The sequence below is a fragment of the Thunnus thynnus genome, chromosome 18, assembly GCF_963924715.1.
Source record: "Thunnus thynnus chromosome 18, fThuThy2.1, whole genome shotgun sequence".
In the NCBI taxonomy this organism is placed as follows: Eukaryota; Metazoa; Chordata; class Actinopteri; order Scombriformes; family Scombridae; genus Thunnus; species Thunnus thynnus.
Window position 1 is genome coordinate 6,449,872 of NC_089534.1, and position 17,373 is coordinate 6,467,244.

General features: G+C 38.0%; 1 protein-coding gene across 10 annotated transcripts in view; it reads right to left on the bottom strand.

The window, feature by feature from the left end:
- adgrg6 (adhesion G protein-coupled receptor G6) overlaps positions 1–17,373 on the bottom strand; it is a 129,552-nt gene that overhangs the window by 35,548 nt on the left and 76,631 nt on the right. For all 10 annotated transcript variants that reach the window (XR_010924442.1, XR_010924441.1, XM_067572433.1 and 7 more), the window contains 17 exons: positions 16,695–16,747; positions 16,189–16,224; positions 15,808–15,956; positions 12,946–13,057; positions 10,659–10,747; positions 9,775–9,839; positions 9,546–9,682; positions 8,382–8,547; positions 8,096–8,233; positions 7,857–7,973; positions 7,022–7,067; positions 5,870–5,976; positions 5,277–5,404; positions 4,699–4,967; positions 3,661–3,763; positions 3,400–3,550; positions 2,831–2,963 (listed from right to left, as the gene is read on the bottom strand). Coding sequence is in view for 8 of the 10 variants with exons in the window: in XM_067572433.1 (XP_067428534.1) it covers positions 2,831–2,963; positions 3,400–3,550; positions 3,661–3,763; positions 4,699–4,967; positions 5,277–5,404; positions 5,870–5,976; positions 7,022–7,067; positions 7,857–7,973; positions 8,096–8,233; positions 8,382–8,547; positions 9,546–9,682; positions 9,775–9,839; positions 10,659–10,747; positions 12,946–13,057; positions 15,808–15,956; positions 16,189–16,224; positions 16,695–16,747 (1,999 nt within the window). In the remaining 2 variants the exon portion in view is untranslated. The remainder of the gene's footprint in view (positions 1–2,830; positions 2,964–3,399; positions 3,551–3,660; positions 3,764–4,698; positions 4,968–5,276; positions 5,405–5,869; positions 5,977–7,021; positions 7,068–7,856; positions 7,974–8,095; positions 8,234–8,381; positions 8,548–9,545; positions 9,683–9,774; positions 9,840–10,658; positions 10,748–12,945; positions 13,058–15,807; positions 15,957–16,188; positions 16,225–16,694; positions 16,748–17,373) is intronic.

Sequence of the window (17,373 nt, forward strand, 5' to 3'; positions counted from 1 at the left end):
GCACACCACCACCACAACCACATTTTGATGCTTTGGAGGACATTGCAAAGCTCTGGTCACCGTTTGCCTCCTCTGAGTTAATAATAATGGGGAATCTTAACCTGGATTGGCTCTCTGACAGCTCTAACAGATTATAAGAACAGTGCCTGGAACTTAATCTTTTTCAGCTCATAGACAAACCCACCAGACCAAATTTAAAAAATCCTCTTAACTCCACATTAATTGATATCATACTTACTAACAGACCACACAAAAACCTCTGGAGTTTTTACCCTTGACGTAAATTAAATTACAAGCATTTTAATCTACAGGATTTTCTATTGTTCATCTCTGACACTGATAATACTTTCTCTATTATTGAACCTGCTGTGACACTGGAAAAATTTTCACAATCTTTTAATGTTATTGCTGATAGACATGCCCCTTATGAAAAACATATAATTTAAAACAGATACAGTCCTTGGTTCTCCCCAACAGAGACAAAACCTGGTCCAAGGCTAGATCCAGTGACACCCCTTAGGACTGGTTAACCTTTAGGCAACAAAGAAACATCTGCACCAGTATGATTAGGGAGGCTAAATCAAATTATTATCAGCCAGCTCTCTCTCTGCCTGTGATAGTTCCACTAAATTTTGGGAGACTGTAGCATCTCTTAAGAATTCACCACGGTCACATCTCCCAACACAAATCAAACAAGAATCTGGTCATATTTCCGATAGATGATCCATAGTTGAAGCTTGTAATCACCATTTCCTCTCGTCTGGTCTTTTATTTAATAACATGTCTGCAGATTCAACTGTAGACAATTATCATATCTGTCCAACACAGGGAGTTCCCAATGCCTCAGCCTCTTTTGCCTGCACATTTTGTTTTAGTTTGGTAAGCAGTGCAGATGTTCACAAAGCTCTGCTTAGGTTAAAAACATGCAAATCCTTTTGACCCATATTTTCATCATCTAAGTATCTAATCTGTCCACATTTAGCACATATTTTTAACCAAACCTTTTTAACAGGCATGATTTGAGCTTCATGTTAAAGCACATTAGTAGTACCCTTATACAAAAATGGTGACGTCTCCGATCTCAACAGCCACTGTCCAATATCTAAACTTCCTTTCTTAGCAAAAATCCTAGATTCATTAGTCAATTTAAAACTATGCACCTTTATTGAGTCACTAAACTTACTACAGCCACAACAGTCTGGTTTTTTGCCTGGGTCAGAGCACAATAACAGCTGCAGTTTCACTCACTGATAACATCGTCTCCTCCCTGGATAAAAAACAATTTTGTACTGCTCTCTTCATTGACCTCTCGAAAGCATTTGATACCACCGTTGATCATAAAATCCTACTTCATAAACTACATTCTGTAGGTTTAGATGAAGCCCACTTAACTGGTTTAACTCTTACAGACAGAAGTCAGACTGTTGTTGTTGAAAGTTCTCAGTCAAGCCCTCTTAATATCGGAAATGGGGTGCCACAGGGGTCTATCCTTGGTCCATTGCTGTTTACATCATAGATAAATAACATAATCCTCCCTAATCAGTACTTCAATGTCCATTTTTTGCAGATGATACAATTTTATACACCCCAGGCTCCTCCCCAGCCCAGGCCCTAACTTGTCTTCAGTCTACCTTTGATGCTTTCCAATTATTAATTCTTAATCACAGACTAGTTTTAAATGCAGAAAAGACCAAGTGCATGGTATTCTCCACCTCCACCAGTAACTCCTGACTATCGTACCATTAAAACTTTAAATGGTACCCACATTACTCTTGCTGTGTCATACAAATACTTCATCATAGTGCATTACGCTTTATCACAAATGACAAATTTCGCACTCATCGTTGTTCTACCTCTACCTCGCACCTCTTCTCTCATTTAAATCTAGTAACTACAGCACACAATCCAGTGCTACTTAACTTTAGATATCCTTCAGGTATGCACTAATGTTGGCAGAACTGGTTTCGGGAACTATGCACCTTTTAAATGGAATGAAGACAGTTTGTCTGGCCGCTGTCCTCTCAGCTCTCCAGGAGCTGCAGCTGACAGACGGCTGCAGGTCGAGTGAGAGCTGGGGAGGCCGCAGAGAGGCAGAGTGTGGATGGACTGTTGTGCTCACATTAGATTAATTTTTTTCCTGCTTGATAAAGCGTGAGAACAGAAGTTACTCTACAGCTGACGCATTGCTCTGGATCCCGCCATATTTCTCTTTTGGTCGTTGCCTTGGCAATGCGCGTCCATGAATTCAGGGGGCGGAGCTTCTGAGGAAGCATGAAAGGAGGGGTGTTTTTGTTTGGGTGTTCAAATATCAACAATCTTTCTCCAGACTCTTGTAACTTTTTATTAATTCCTTTTTTATTGTGTAGTTGTGTTGTTTCTGTCTGCTGATTGTGTTCTTGTCTTATGAATGTTTCTTGTTCTCAGGTCTCTCTTGGAAAAGAGATCTTAATCTCAATGAGTCTGCCTGATTAAATAAAGATTAAATAAACTTGGAACACCAATGCATTTGTACAAAATCCAAGATGAGGCACCATCATGCAGTATTTCAAGGTATTTCAATGCAGGAAGGACAGAGGAAGCTACAAGTCATGGTGAGCCTTAGTAAAGCTCTACTAGATAAGATTTGACCCAGTTCCCTATGCTGTATAGATAGGACATGTAGAATTTAAACCGCATGTTTGTCGTAAGTATTTGTGTAACAACATACAATATACTTTGTCAGTTTAAACATCACATTTGGTGTCATTTTTCCCTCATTATGCATCCATGTAAGAGAAGAACTGGAGGCCAGAGACCAGCTGTGTAGCTGAATAAGTCACTCTCGAGTTACCTTGCAGTGAGTTGAAGATGGAGAACAGATACATGAAAGCCAGACTGACGGGTCCCCAGGCAAACAGAGCGAAGCCCCACGTCATACCCAGCAGGAAGGTGAGACTGACGACGCTCCGCAGGTTTCGTAGAACCTGTATCACAACAGAAGAGTGGGAACCTGTTTAATTTCAGGTGCCTCCAAATTGTTATCTTTTTTTTAACAGAATGAGTTTGTTATTTTATCTCAGTCTAGCGTCTGCATGTGTGTTCTTGTTTAATGTGTTGTGATGATGCAGCAGTTCCCGTAATCTCAGTCAGATCTCTCCTACGGGAGACAATAAAAGTAACTTTGATTTATTCTTCCCGACTTTTGGTGCTGAAACCTCTTTGTTTTCATTGTAGAGTTTTAATGTTTTTCTATCCTTTTTTTATTTTATTTAATGTCCCTTTCCCTTGTTTTTCTCTTTGCTCCTTTCTTTCCTCTTCATCCTTCAGTGAGTCACGGTTCAAGTGCATTATTACATCTACATCTTACTGCTACATCTTTTAAATCTCTTCTTAAAACATTCTTTTATCGGAAACACAGACCTCCTCTCGTAGCGTGCGGTTGCTGCGTTTGCCGTTGCGGCCGCAGATCTGCATCATCACCACGATGAACATGGCCACATTCAGCAGAAACACAAGACAGAAGTAACCAACGCAGGTGGTGTAGAAGACGAATGAATTCTGGATCCAGCAGCTGAGGAGAGAGACACAGACTCTGAGCCATGTTTGAAAACTCACACACTAATACACGATTCACTATAGATAAATACATTGATTTATTATTGTAAATGAGCGGTAACTTACAAATCTGCGGATCCCTCTCCTTCCTCTCTTCTGCTGTACACCTGCAGGCCGTAAGAGTTTTTATCCACGGCGACGACAATCCCCACCAGCACGGCAGGAAGACCTGGAAGAAGAAACGCCATCAACAGGTTAGCGTCAGAGCTCCACTCTCCTTTTTCTTGACACTTTGTTGCTGCAACGCTATTTATATGTGCTGCCTGTTATCGTATTTATATGAATGAGGATAAAATCACAAATCGGCAGTGTTACAGAAAACTCTTTGAATAAAGTTTCCTCGAGGTTTGTAAAGTCTTTTACTTACAAATAAAACTGCACATCACACTATTAATTGGTGTCGGAGATGGGCAAATAGAGAATTGGGCAAATAGAGATAGAAAAAGGACTTAAGGGGACGATACAAAACTTTCCTAAAGGTGTGTTCGAACAGAAATTGAACAAATTTGACCGCTGGAGCCACGTTAGCTGTAAGCTAGCTAGCAATGGATCCACTGACCATGTGTCAGGACGAAGTTAAGTGTTGGCATGATTGCATATAAAGTCAATGGAGAGACGTGATTAGTCGCAGCATGAGAGGCGTCCGCATGAGTTGAAAACGTTTCAACTTGAACAAAAAAATTCATGGATATCATGGAGCTTTCATGAATCTGCTTCATAAACGTACAAATTAGGGGAATGAAAAGGAAAAAGTTCACACAACATTTTAAAAATGGTTAAACTATAAAATTTATATTTTTTTAATCAGGTTTTCACCCATCTTGTAAAGTTCTTAATAAACAGAAATCACAGATTTTAGCGAGATGAGTAAAAGACAAAATTCAGAGCCATAAGGACTTTACTATGGAGACTGAGGTATTTATTTAATCACATGCATTGATTCTTAACAAACAGTGCATGTTGAGAGATCCTGACTATACTGCACACTGGAGTTCAATTGATCTAACCAACCTCCTGAAGAAATAAATAAATAATAGAATAAATGAAAGTATAAAAGTTATTGTTTTAGCATTGTAACATATTTAAAACCCGATCATTGCTCACCCCATCCGACGATGCAGAACTTGAGGATGTATCGGCGTATGTAGGTGTTGAAGACTTTGACCAGAGCGATGTACATGTGGATGGACTCCAGACCCATCCAGGTGAAGGAGGTCAGCAGGAAGTAGTGCAGGAAGATAGCCACCGACAAGCACAGCCAATCGGTTTTCAGACTGGCCAACCAGCTGTCCAAGAGGAACACCATGTTGAGGAACAGCAGGGATGTGCTGAGGTTCATCAGGATCTTGGAGGGGTAGTCACGCCGCAGTTTTCTGTTGGGAGTAAAAGAAAAAGAGATGTGGTTGAAGTTTCACATATTCACAGTCACCCGTCATAACCACTTAAACAACTGGTTTGTTAAATTTCTTTCACATACGGTGTAGCTGCTGAGAAACGTTCTCATGTTTCAGGGAGGTTTATAGATCCAGGTAGACTTTAGAAAACAGACTTTTTTGGCGTTTTAACATGCAAACTAATGCTGTGGCTGCAGTCTGTGTGATGCACTTTAGGAAAGACCCGAAATATAGATTACTATGTAGAATAATGAGCAGCACAGCCCCGCAGCTGAACAGCAGACTCACTCGAAGGCGATGTAAGTGAGCAGCGTGGCGGCAGAGAAGATGGCGGAGATGCCGCAGCCGATGTAGGTGATGAAGGTCAGAATCTTGTTGTTTTTTGCATCGATGTGAAGTGAAACTCCAGAGATGTCCTGGAGAGAGAGGGCAAAGTGACACAAAGTACAGTCAGATCACTTTTAGGAGAGAAGAGATGAAGAAGAGAACAAAAACCAAACTAAACATACAAGAGAGACAAAGAATGACCAAATACGTTAACTTTTAGAGAAAATAAGTATAAACATTGGAATTAAAGCATTGATTGGGATCAAAATATTTGCTTTCACATAAATAAATGCATATCTTGTAGCATTAAGATGCTATTTTAGTTTAATATTACCCCTAACTGTTCCGAAAACCATCATTTTATATGTGATAAATATGTGAAAAGTGAATAGAACTGTGTGAAAATAACCAGAAATCATTAAACGTTCAGCAAATGCATGAGGAGTTTTGCAGTTTTAAAAAGACAACTGAGCAAAGTGCATCGGAGCAACTGAGAAAACCTGTAAGAAAGCTTTTATTTCTAGCATGTGTGATGCAGTGAGTGTGAGTGTTACCATGAGGATGCCAAAATGCGTCAGGTGGTAACAGAGACAGATGGTTTTGTTGCTGGTGGATTCTTTAGACGTTTCGCAGCCTTCTCCATTCCAACCTCCGTCTCCATCTAGTGACAACACAGAGGTATTACATCACAATCACCTCGATACCTTCCACACCTAGAGCTTAAAAAGGAAGCAGTAAATGTTTGTTTCTGGAGAAACTACTGAAAAGTCTTCTCTACAGGGTGTCTTCAAACAACAGTCATAAGCCCAAATGAACATGTTTTTCATGCTGTAATCATTCCTATTGTTCATACTTTCCCTGCACTTTCAGTGTAAGTGGGTTTCCACACAGTTGTTTTGTGCAAAAATATATTTCAGTGTTTATCTGAAGCTTATATGAGGCTTCAGCAGTCTGAGTTAGTCATATCAAGTGGATATCTGCCACATATACAGTCTTTTTAGCATCAAATTCCCTCTTTGTGTTTCCTTGGACAGTGTTTCCCTGTTGGACTTTGGCACTAAAAAGACTGTAACAGTGAAAGATATCTACTTGATCTGACTAATGTGGATGGCTGAAGCTTCATATTAGATTCATATTACATACAGTACATTACATTGTTGCACAGAAGGAGGACTGTGGATTTTGTCCCCAATCATGAAGGGATCTTCTAATGGTCAGTATGAGCAGGAGGAATGATTACAACAAGGAAACCTATTAGGCACCTGACTGTTTTTTAAGACAGACATGTAAAACTGTGAACCTGTCCTTTAAGTCTGCAAGTCCATAATTATGCTTAAGTCTGGATATTTTCAATTCAGCCAATATAAGTTAGCTGTGGGTTACACTGTGGATGAACATACCCTAACCCTAACCCTAACCCTACAACTGGGTTACTGTGACACTGAAAAAAAATTCTAAACCTGATGATTAGAAGGAAACATCTGCAGGAATGAGGTGACAGAACCACTGACAAATAACCCAAAAAGGTCATTTCAGAACCATCAGAGTCCCAGTGGATGAGACTTCAACAGATGGGATATTTGTTCTCAGAGCACTTGATGTATATTGTTTCTTGTAGAGAGGTAAATGACTCCTCGCAGATGTGAGGACCCGTGGTGAACCTGAAACATTTGCAGTGATGTGACGACAGATGCAGACAGACTTACTGTTCATGCTGAAGTCCCAGAACATGCAGTGTGGAGTCACAGAAGGCTGACGGGAAAGAAGAAATATTAAATAGTATCAAGTTCACGAAAGCAGCCTCTCAGATTCAACTTGCAATCATCAGTAACCGGTTTCATTTTCAACATGATTTATTAGATTCAAGACATTTTCTTCACCTGGAGATCTATTGAGTCAATTATCAAGAAAACTTTTCTGAATGTTTAGTAAATTACACTTCACGTAAAGTAAAAGCATTATCTACAGGACTCTATTAATCTCTAGCAGCTGTTACAGCAGCACAAGAAACAAGCTAAGACGTAAGAAAACAGATATGAACCAATTTAAATATTTGATATATAATATTTCAGATAAATCAAATATTAGAAACAGAAAAAGATAAAAGTGAAATAAAAAGATGATAAAAAAATTGAAAACATTAAACATTAAAGAGAAAAGATAAAACAGCAACAAGATAAAATACAGAACAAGAAAATTAAATAAAAAACAAAACATTAAAGATAAAATAAAAATGAAAAAAAAAATACAATTATAAAAACAAAAAAGAAAATGAAATAAAAAGAAAAAAATAACAAAAACAAAAACAAAAAATTTAATTTTAAGTAAAATTAAAAAATAAAAATGAAAAGAAAAAGATTAAAGTTCAATAAACCAAAGACAGACATAAAATCAAAAAGAAAAAAATACAAATAGAGAACAAAAGAAATAAAATGAAAAGAAAAAAGAACTGTAATGCATTAAAAAGCACAATGCCTCTCATACACACACTGCAAACCTTCATGTACACACACATGTGCAGGTAAACATTTTAATCTGTACCTTTTCAGAAAGGTGAACAATCTCGATCTCTACTGGATGCTCCAGGTTATTGATGGAGAAGTTCCCCACACTGCTGGCCACGACGTAGCTGTTCAAAGACAGCTTGCCCTGCTTTTTCTAAAAAGACACGAGAGAAAATCAATGAAGAACTTTTATCAGGAATTCATCAAAGTTACTTTCTGGTATCTGAATTTATTTATCCAGATTAAGATTTTTTCCTCTGCAACAGACTGGCTGACCTGGAAGAGGTTTACGTTGCTGAAGAACATAAAGTTGATTCTGGACAGAGACGATCTGTCGACCTCGGCCTCGGACAGCAGAGATGCAGGGAGGGTGACCTGAGCTAAAGCGTTAGATTTCTCTGATTCAAAATAAATCTGAGAGAGGAGAGAAGAGGAGAGAATCAACAGTCAAACTAAATTCAAAGACATATAAGCCGTTTTTTTTTTTTATCTATAAGTGACAATCAGAAGGTTTCTTATAATAAAATAGACCTCAGTGAACAGATGAGAGTCTTAATGTTACCTCTGGGTCAGTGGTGTTTGGAGGCATGAAGGCGCTAAAGGACGTCCCGTTGAACATGGTGGTGTTGAGGGCCGAGATCCCCAAAGCGAGATGTTTGGAGGTGATACTGATGGACGGACCATCGAACTCGACCTTCTGAGCCAGCTCGTCTACAGTCTTCAGAGCTCTGAGGGAGAGACAGAGACAGACAGACAGTGAGAATTCAACTTTAAATGTTCTTTAAGTAAACAAGTACAAAGGATAAACAGAATCAGGAAAATTAATAAAAACAGAGAAAAAAAAGCAGAAAAAAAGGAGAGCAGGAAAATAGAACTAGAGGGGGAAAGAGAAGCTGGATAGAACACATAGAAAAATCATATGGTGTAAAAATAAAAAATGCACTGTAACATCACACTACCTGATGTTAAGCAGTACCATTAAATTACCAATAACGCCATGTATGATGATGTAGTGCAACAGTTATTTTAAGAGATGTGAGGAGACACAACACGACAGGTTGTAGCAAAACTTGTACATAACATGTAATATAATATAACTGAAGGAAAACACAAAATACTGCAACTCTGTACTTTTAAATTAAGATAAGATAAGGCAGTACAGTATAGTACAGGTGGAGTATAATCGAGTACAGTAAAGTCCAGTGCAGTAAGAGTACAGTAAACTGCAGTGGAGGTAGAGTAGAATGCAGTACAACACAGTAAAGTACAGTAGAGTACAAAGTACAGTACATCACATGGTGCAGTAGAGTAGAGTACAGTAGAGTAAAGTAAAGTACAGTAATGATTGAATAATAGAAAAAATACAGTATAAGAACAATAGAGATTGAATAATAAATTATAGTAGAGTAAATACAGCGCCCTCTGGTTGAATAGAGTAGAGTAGAAAAATGTGAAGCACAGCACAGTACAGTACAAATAGAGTTGAGTAGAATAAAGTGGAGTGCAGTGTAGTAAAGTACATTCAACTTCAGTGCAGTACAGTAGAGGTAAAGTACAGTAAAGTACCATAAAATAGAGCACAGTACAGTAGAGTAAATCACAGCACAGCACAGTAGAAGTACAGTAGTGGTAGAGCACAGTACAGAAATAATAGTACAGTAGAGGTAGAGTAGAGTACAGTAGCAGTACAGTAGAACAGAGTAGAGATAGCAGATGATGAACATACTTCTCGGAGGTGCTAGCGAGCGCCGTCTCAGAGCTCGTCATGACGTTGGAGATGATGGTGACGACGGTGGTGGCCAACGTGGAGTTGATCTTCGCTACGTTTACCAGCTGCTTCACCTTCGTCACCACTTTAGACACCTGGAGAAAGAGAGACATAGCACATGATGAAGAATTTATTCTTCTTCTCCTCCTCCTCCTCTTTTTTCAAACACAGAAACATGGATTCTCACCTCTTCATTGGACAGCTTGTTGTCGGAGATTTCGGCGAGTTGGACCGCCACCTCAGCTGCATTTTCTGCACGAAAACACACAAAACAACTGATTTAGCAAAGAAAGGACATTTAATTTTAAACACCTGGATACTATTTTATCATAGGAAAGTGCAAAACAGGTCAGAGGCAGGTGGTGTACATCGGGTTTTTAGAGCTTTTTCTCTGAAACCAGCTGCCTCCTGCGGCCGAAAATAATGTTATGAGAGAGCTGAGAGTGAACCAAAACGAGAAAGTTGCAGCCGGACGGTTAAACAATGAGCTGAAACTTGCTATAAAGCTCTGCAAAGCCAAGTAGAGCTGCAGAGTTGCTGATAATTCTCTGTAGGTTCATCACTATGAGCCACGACCAACACATTACACACTGACGGCTTAGACATTGTTATTATGAAAAATATTGATTATAACCACTTCAACCATATTAAACATTAATTTGTGTTGCAGATTTAAGCACATCTACTAGTCGGTGGGTGTGTTCTACATTACTGCATTATTATTGTGCATTTGATCCAAGTGTTATGTTTGATGTTGTTGTCAGTCTAAGACCTGATTTCCACCAAAATAACCAACAACTTTCTTTGCACTGCCTAATTTGAATGAAGCTCCCTCTCGTTTGTTCCTCTCCTCCCATCTGTGCACAACCAGGGCCCGTAGTCACCTTTTTCAGTAAATAACTGTTTCATTCTTCTGACTACTTAGAGTTACTGAATCTGTGGTATCTGTCTATCTCATTTGTTAAATATGTATATATACATATATTTTTCTGGTTTAGGTTCTGCCCATCTTACATCAATTTCAACTTGTGATTTACTCTGAGTCTGCGATTGGCTGACGGCTGAGCATACCTGCCGACACCTCGATGGTGTCAATGTCCGTGCAGTTACTGAAGTCTGCAACTGACCAGTGGGACGAGTAGTTCTGTCGATTGATCAAACTGAGACACAGAGACAGAGACAGAGAGAGCATGAATACGTGGACAAGACATTTTAGATTTTAGGTGTAAATTTAGTATGAAAACTGTTGACATTATCTGTTTATTACATTTGGTTTTGTATGTGACAGTAATAAGAAACAGGGAGAGTTATAATTAAAAGAAGGTCTCTAATAAGCCTGTTTTTGCCTGATTCGTGTTTGCCGCACAGACTGTATAAAAATAATGGATGTAGCCACCATGGCATCACCTGCTGATTTGTGGACTTGTGTTATGAAGCCTCAAGTTTGGCATATTGATTGTTGCCATATCGTTTTTTTGGAGCCAGAAGTGTTGAGAAGTGACCATATTTGGACAAGAAGGTGAATCTGACCTTACTGCTAGCTGCTAGCTTGGTTAGCATGGTGCATTTACAGTCTATGGTTAACTGTGATAATACTAATGCTAATTTGAACTAGCGAAAAAAAACGGAGCAACAAAATGTACTTATCAGAAGAACTGAACATCTGACTCCTTAGAGAATACAACCAAATGCTTAACAAGACTTCTTACGTGACCAAAATGTTACAATTAACTTTCTTGAACTGAAAACACACTAAAATAGCGACGGCTAAGCCTATACTCTGTGAATCTGGGGTTGCGCCATCTTAACGTTTCCTAACCAAGGTTGTCGCAGTGGTAGCAACTTGTCAATCACAATGTAGCCATGACCTAAAGCATACCCTGATTTATTGTCAAAATTAAATTAAATGGGGCCATCATTTACAAAATGAACATCATGCTGTATTGAAGAAGACTTGAAACTGGTGATTGAGACCATAAACTCATCAGGAAAGTGTTTACTAAGGTAATAAATCAAGTGAGAAATGGGTCATTTTCTCACAGACTTCTATACAATCTGACTTATTTTTGGAGCCAGTGGAGTCGCCCCCTGGTGGCCATTAGAGAGAATGCACCTGCAAACATCCTGCCCATTGTATCAGTAACTCATAGATCACTATCAGCTGTGTAATATCTCATGAGGGAAAAACAAATTAAGTTTAGAGGATGAATAAGTTTGATTTATCAACAGCAGACAGTATCTTCCACTTCATAACCCTCCGGATGGGGTTTAACAAAGAATCCTCCACAGACTGCACACCACAGTGCGAGTCAACCATCTGTTAACACAAGGTGAGAACAAACTGATCTATTGTTTGGTTTTATGTGATTAATGCAGAATAATTCACTGTGTCATAACGCTCAGAGTGAGAGCTCAACAACTTGGACTTCAAGGCATATCCTGTCCTGGAAATACCAGGATCAGGGTCAAAGAGCACATAAGAGAAGGATTTTGTTTCTGAAAGTATCACTGTTGAAGTTATTAAAATTTCATTTTTATACAGATGCTTTGGAACAGCCAATGACGAGGTTTTTCTTGTGAGGACAGTCAAGTTTTCCACTGTGATTTTTGTTTCGTCTGCTTTGACTTAAGTCATAATTGTGTTATTACTGTGTGGTGATGCAGCGCAGACTGGTCAAATAAATCTGAATTACCATGTGAACAAAAACATACTTTTAACCAAAATAAATGCCAGAGCTGCAACTATTAAATAATCGATTAGTTGATCAACTGAATATTACTCTGTAACTATTTTGAAACAATCATTTACATTTAATTTTTCAGATAAAAAAATTGAAATGTTCTCTTGTTCTCAGATGTGATATTTTTCTGCTTTTATTTGCCTTAACATTATAGTAAAGTGAATATTTTGGAGTTTTAGACGTGATGAGATCACCTTGGGCTCTAGGAAATTGTAATGAGCATTTTTAACTCTTTTCTGATGTTATGTGAGCCAAATGATTAATTTATTAAATCAAATAAATAATCTGCAGATTAATTGATTATGAAAATTATAATTAGTTGTGGCCCTAATACATGATGTGACAAACTAAGAAACTCAGGTCTCTTTGACTTGGTTTTCATGACATCCTGAAATGATTGGAAACCAATCAAATGTCTTGGTCAAGGATGTTGATGTAGTAAATGGCCAAAAAAATACAAAAACTATTATGGTCCTTCAAAAACGTTCAAAAAAGGCTCAATTTGTAAAAAAATAAATAAATAAAAGAACCTTGATTCAGTTTTATATTCAGTCCACTCATCTACATTCAGTATGTTTTGTGTTGTATGTGTCCGTCTGTGGATGTGTGTGTGTTACCAGGTCCTGGAGGCGTTCTGTTTCTTGTTGGGGAAGCAGGGCAGGAACTGAGTGACGGTGGGTCTGCTCTCAGGCCAGAGGTAGTGAAGCGGATTCTCCTCTGGACAGTTTTCTATCAGGAGGGGACAGAGGAGTTATTCCAATATTTTGGCTGCACATCTAAACGATAACATATGAAAAAGATAAATGAAATAAGAATCCAGAGATATACCGCTACAGTCCCAAAAGAGAGAGAGGCTGTGTTCAGAGTTACATACTAATGTACTACTCATACTAAGCATGACGTCAAATTGTTCCAACTGCATAGTATGTGGATTTTGTGTACATAAGAAATACCCAGATGTATACTAGCAAGAATAAGTATGCAACATGAGCTTATTGGACATACCCAACCGCCCAAAAATGCATTGTGTCTCTTAAGATTGTGCAATGGCAGAGATTTTGAACCATATTTGATTGTTTTTCAAGAAACTACCATTTTTATCTAAACATATGGAGCGAACAACATGACATACTGTTGAGAAAGGTTCTGTTCCAAGGCTGGATTTTTACTTATTAGCGTAGTTACAAATGTGAGGTTGAGGTTTTCTTACTTCAGGAAATGAAACAAGAATTTGTTGTTTCACTTCAGCTTTCTATTAAAATGTCTTTGTTTTAGTCACGCTAGTTCTAATATGCACTAAACTAGCATGCTAATGTTTGCTAATTTGCACTAAACACAAAGTGAAGCTGAGGCTGGAATGTAATTAGTTTGTTTTAATCCATAAATCCTGAAGATGACATTAATCTCTGTACCAGATTTCATGGCAATCCATCCAATAGTTGTCAAGACTATGGCTGTGTTCAGAGCTGCCTACCAACGTACTGCCTACTACATTCTCAATCAGTATGTACTGCATACTGCCTTCTAAATGAATGTATGTTCACATTGAAGTATACAGCCAAGTATCCCAGAATGCATTTCATACCAACCGCCAGCAATATCGGAGATTTTAAAGCAGGCTAAAAGCTGTTGTAATTTTTGCTCTAGGACTGTTAATATGTCACTTTATTAAGTTTTCCCAATATGTGGTCAGTTTATCCAAATAATGCCTGTTTGGAAATTTGCTCCAATGTTTTCAGAGATGTGAGGAGCTGCTGGCCGAGTGAGACCAGTCGGTCATCTCAGCTGTTCGCAGCCCGACTCCTGAGATGATCGGCCGGTCAATGTCTGTCGTCATTCTGAGGAAAACATTATCCAATGAAGTGATCTGTGCAGCTCTTCGGTGATTTACCTCTGGCTGTAATGTCTCTGGAGCATTTTGATGTATGATATATTTCCTTTTGGAAGACAAATGTTGGTCTCAGATGGAATCTAACAATTGTAGCTGCCAAATAGTTTGTCTGAATGTGAAGTGAAGCTTCATGTTTTTACTGGACAGAACAACAGCACTGCCTCTGGGGCTCTATATGTACAGATATCATCACATTTCAAAAAATATAAATGTATTAAAATGAATAAATCAGTCTATATTAAATTTTGTTTTATTTTATTAAGCTACACAACAGTTTGGATTTTTATTTTAGCTACATTACAGGCCGAATAACATAATTTACTGCATCTCTCTGCCAATTAGGTTATATTTTGGTGATAAAATAAAGTGTTAGTGAGTCAGGTAGGTGTGTTGAGGACTTGGCAAGTTCAATTCCGGAGTACAAACTTCTGAGGATGGGAGGACACTTAATAAAATAAAATGAATGGGGTGATATCTGTACATATAGAGCGCTGTTGTTCTGTCCAGTAAAAACATGAAGCTTCACTTTGCCTTCAGACAAACTAATATGGCAGCAACTATTGTTAGATTTCATCTATGAGGCCGACATTTATCTCCCAAAAGGAATTATATCATATGAAATCGCTGCAGAGACATTAGAGCCAGTGGTATATTACCAAAGAGATGCACAGATCACTTCATTGGATCATTTTCTCCCCACGATGTAGACGGACATTGACCGGCCGATCAGGAGTCAGGCTATTAGCAGCTGAGATGACCAGTTGACATTGCCAGCTGCTAACGCTAACATAGCTAAAATGATCAGTTTAGCATAGTTTAGTTTTTAAATAAAAAGAAATAAACAGTTCAAACTCATCAGTGCGTGAGGCCATTGAATCAAAAGATAAAAACGAGGTAAATGTTTTCCCACCAGCATTAGTTTCAGTTGAATATTCGGTTACTCATAGCAACCACCACAGGAGCTGTACAGAAGTTTAATTTACATTGTTACATCCACCATTTTGTCCCCATCTGTGACAAAAAAAATACTGACTGACCTTTTGTTTAGTCTCTAAATGCTTTTGTTAAACAATAATCTGAAGTTACTCTATTTATTGGTGCTATTTTGTGATTTTTGATTTGTGGTTGGAGGTATTAAATTGTTTTTTTTCTGTAGTTTACAGTCTGAGGCTAATGTGTTGCTAATAGAGCATTCTAGCTAATTTAAGAATTACAAAAGTACTGTATTGGATTTTACTAGTTTTACTTTTACTCTCGTGTGATGTTTGTGTATGTTTACTGGGGTAATTATTGTGTTGTACTTCCTATTGGAACTTAATGATGATCTTAACTGGTGACAATACACCAAATTTGACAGTTTTGTTACAGTTTTATTCATTTTTACAGCAAATTTGATTGTTTTTTTGTGTGCCGTTGTTGTATTTCATAACATACAAACAAATACCCAAATAAATGATTAATGTTTATGTCCTGACATATTGTTACTGTATAAAATAAACATTAAATCAGTTGCTAAATTAATATATTACATAGCAATTGAATGATTATTGTAATAAGATATACAATTAAACACTATGTAGATTCTCACCAATTAATTGGACATTGGGGGTGGGGGTGGTCTTCATCTGCAGGCTGTCACCTATCACTGTGTTGCTCTTAAGTCTGTCAGTCACAGCATTTTCACCCAGACTCTCATTGGTGATGTAAGAATAAACCAGCAGGGCCTGGCACGAATAACTGGAGGTGAGAGTGGAGATTAAAAAAAAACTTTTACTAAACTGCTGACAGTGTAGACTCAAAGATTTGAAAGGATTATAACAGACAACAATCTGAATCGTGCATAAAAAAAAAACAGTTTGAAATGGAAACACTCAAAAAACTCTGAGGTGGATTTAATATACTTTTTTCAGCTGGTATAGACAGTAAACGACAAATTCAATGCAGCAAAGTCACAAAATGATTGTTTTACCTTGTGTCACCTCCAGTCTTTGAACTAGGCTGGACACTGGAGAGAAGAAAGGTTGAAGGGGTGAAAAAACAGCAGTGAGAAGTCATTTTAAACCACTTTTCAGCCAGAAAAGGTTTGCTTGTATATACACTGAATGTACACTGGGGGTCAAACAAGCTCTAAGTTCAGGTTTTTACTGCTCTTCAGCACAGAATGACCATTATACATCTGTGAGATCAATAAATGCCCTGAAATGAATTCTCCAAAACGCTGTTGTATCTGTTTTGGAATAAAATAAGTTCTACTGTTGTTATTAAATATCTGCTCTTCCATATTGTAGAGGCCTAAAGAGTAAATATTTCTTTAAATTAAATTTAAAAAAAAATTAAAAAAATGCTTGACAGCTTAACAACCACCATCAAATATTTGCAAACATCAATATGTGACCCAGGTCTAGACAATGTTGTACAAATGCTTATCCTTAAGTATCCTTCTGCAGCACCACAGATGAAACTTAGATGACTTACCTGACGGAGTCCACGTGGACTACATGGGTCCAGTTCTGAAATGTTTGATTCAACTGTAAGAAGAAGACAAATCAAATCAGCCACTTAACCAATTAAACAACTTCTATTATTCTACATTTGTATAAACATATTGGGCTCCATCTTCAATCTACTCCATCTGAAGATACACACCGTTTGCCCAAACTACACGTCACTGGATGGAAGTTATCTTCTCAATAATTCACAGAGCGACTGGAGGATTAGCTCCACTGAATGCTGTTGATTATTTCCACATCCAGCAGTTACAGAGCAACATTATCATGCATTTGTGTTTGTGTCCACCTGGTGAATGTCAATGTCCAATATTCACTCTCTTTTAGCTCTGTTTTTCCTCTGTACCAACTCCTGAGGGAAATATCTGGCTCTTTAGCTGCTAAATATTCCACTATGTTCACCAGCTAGTCTACAGCTAACTGTGTCTGTTTGCTATTTGGTGCTGAGCAGGTAGTGCACAGTGGCTTTTTGGAGCTTTTTTCTCTGGAAACAGTTCAGAGCGCAATAAAAAGCTGTTCTGACGTTTTGGAAAATAGCTTCTGAAGTTTTTCACTCTTGCTGCCATCTGGGGGCCAATGAGACTGACCTTGCATTAATTACCTTATAAAGCTATTATAAAGTGCAGCTCTGGCTACATAAAGCTGGA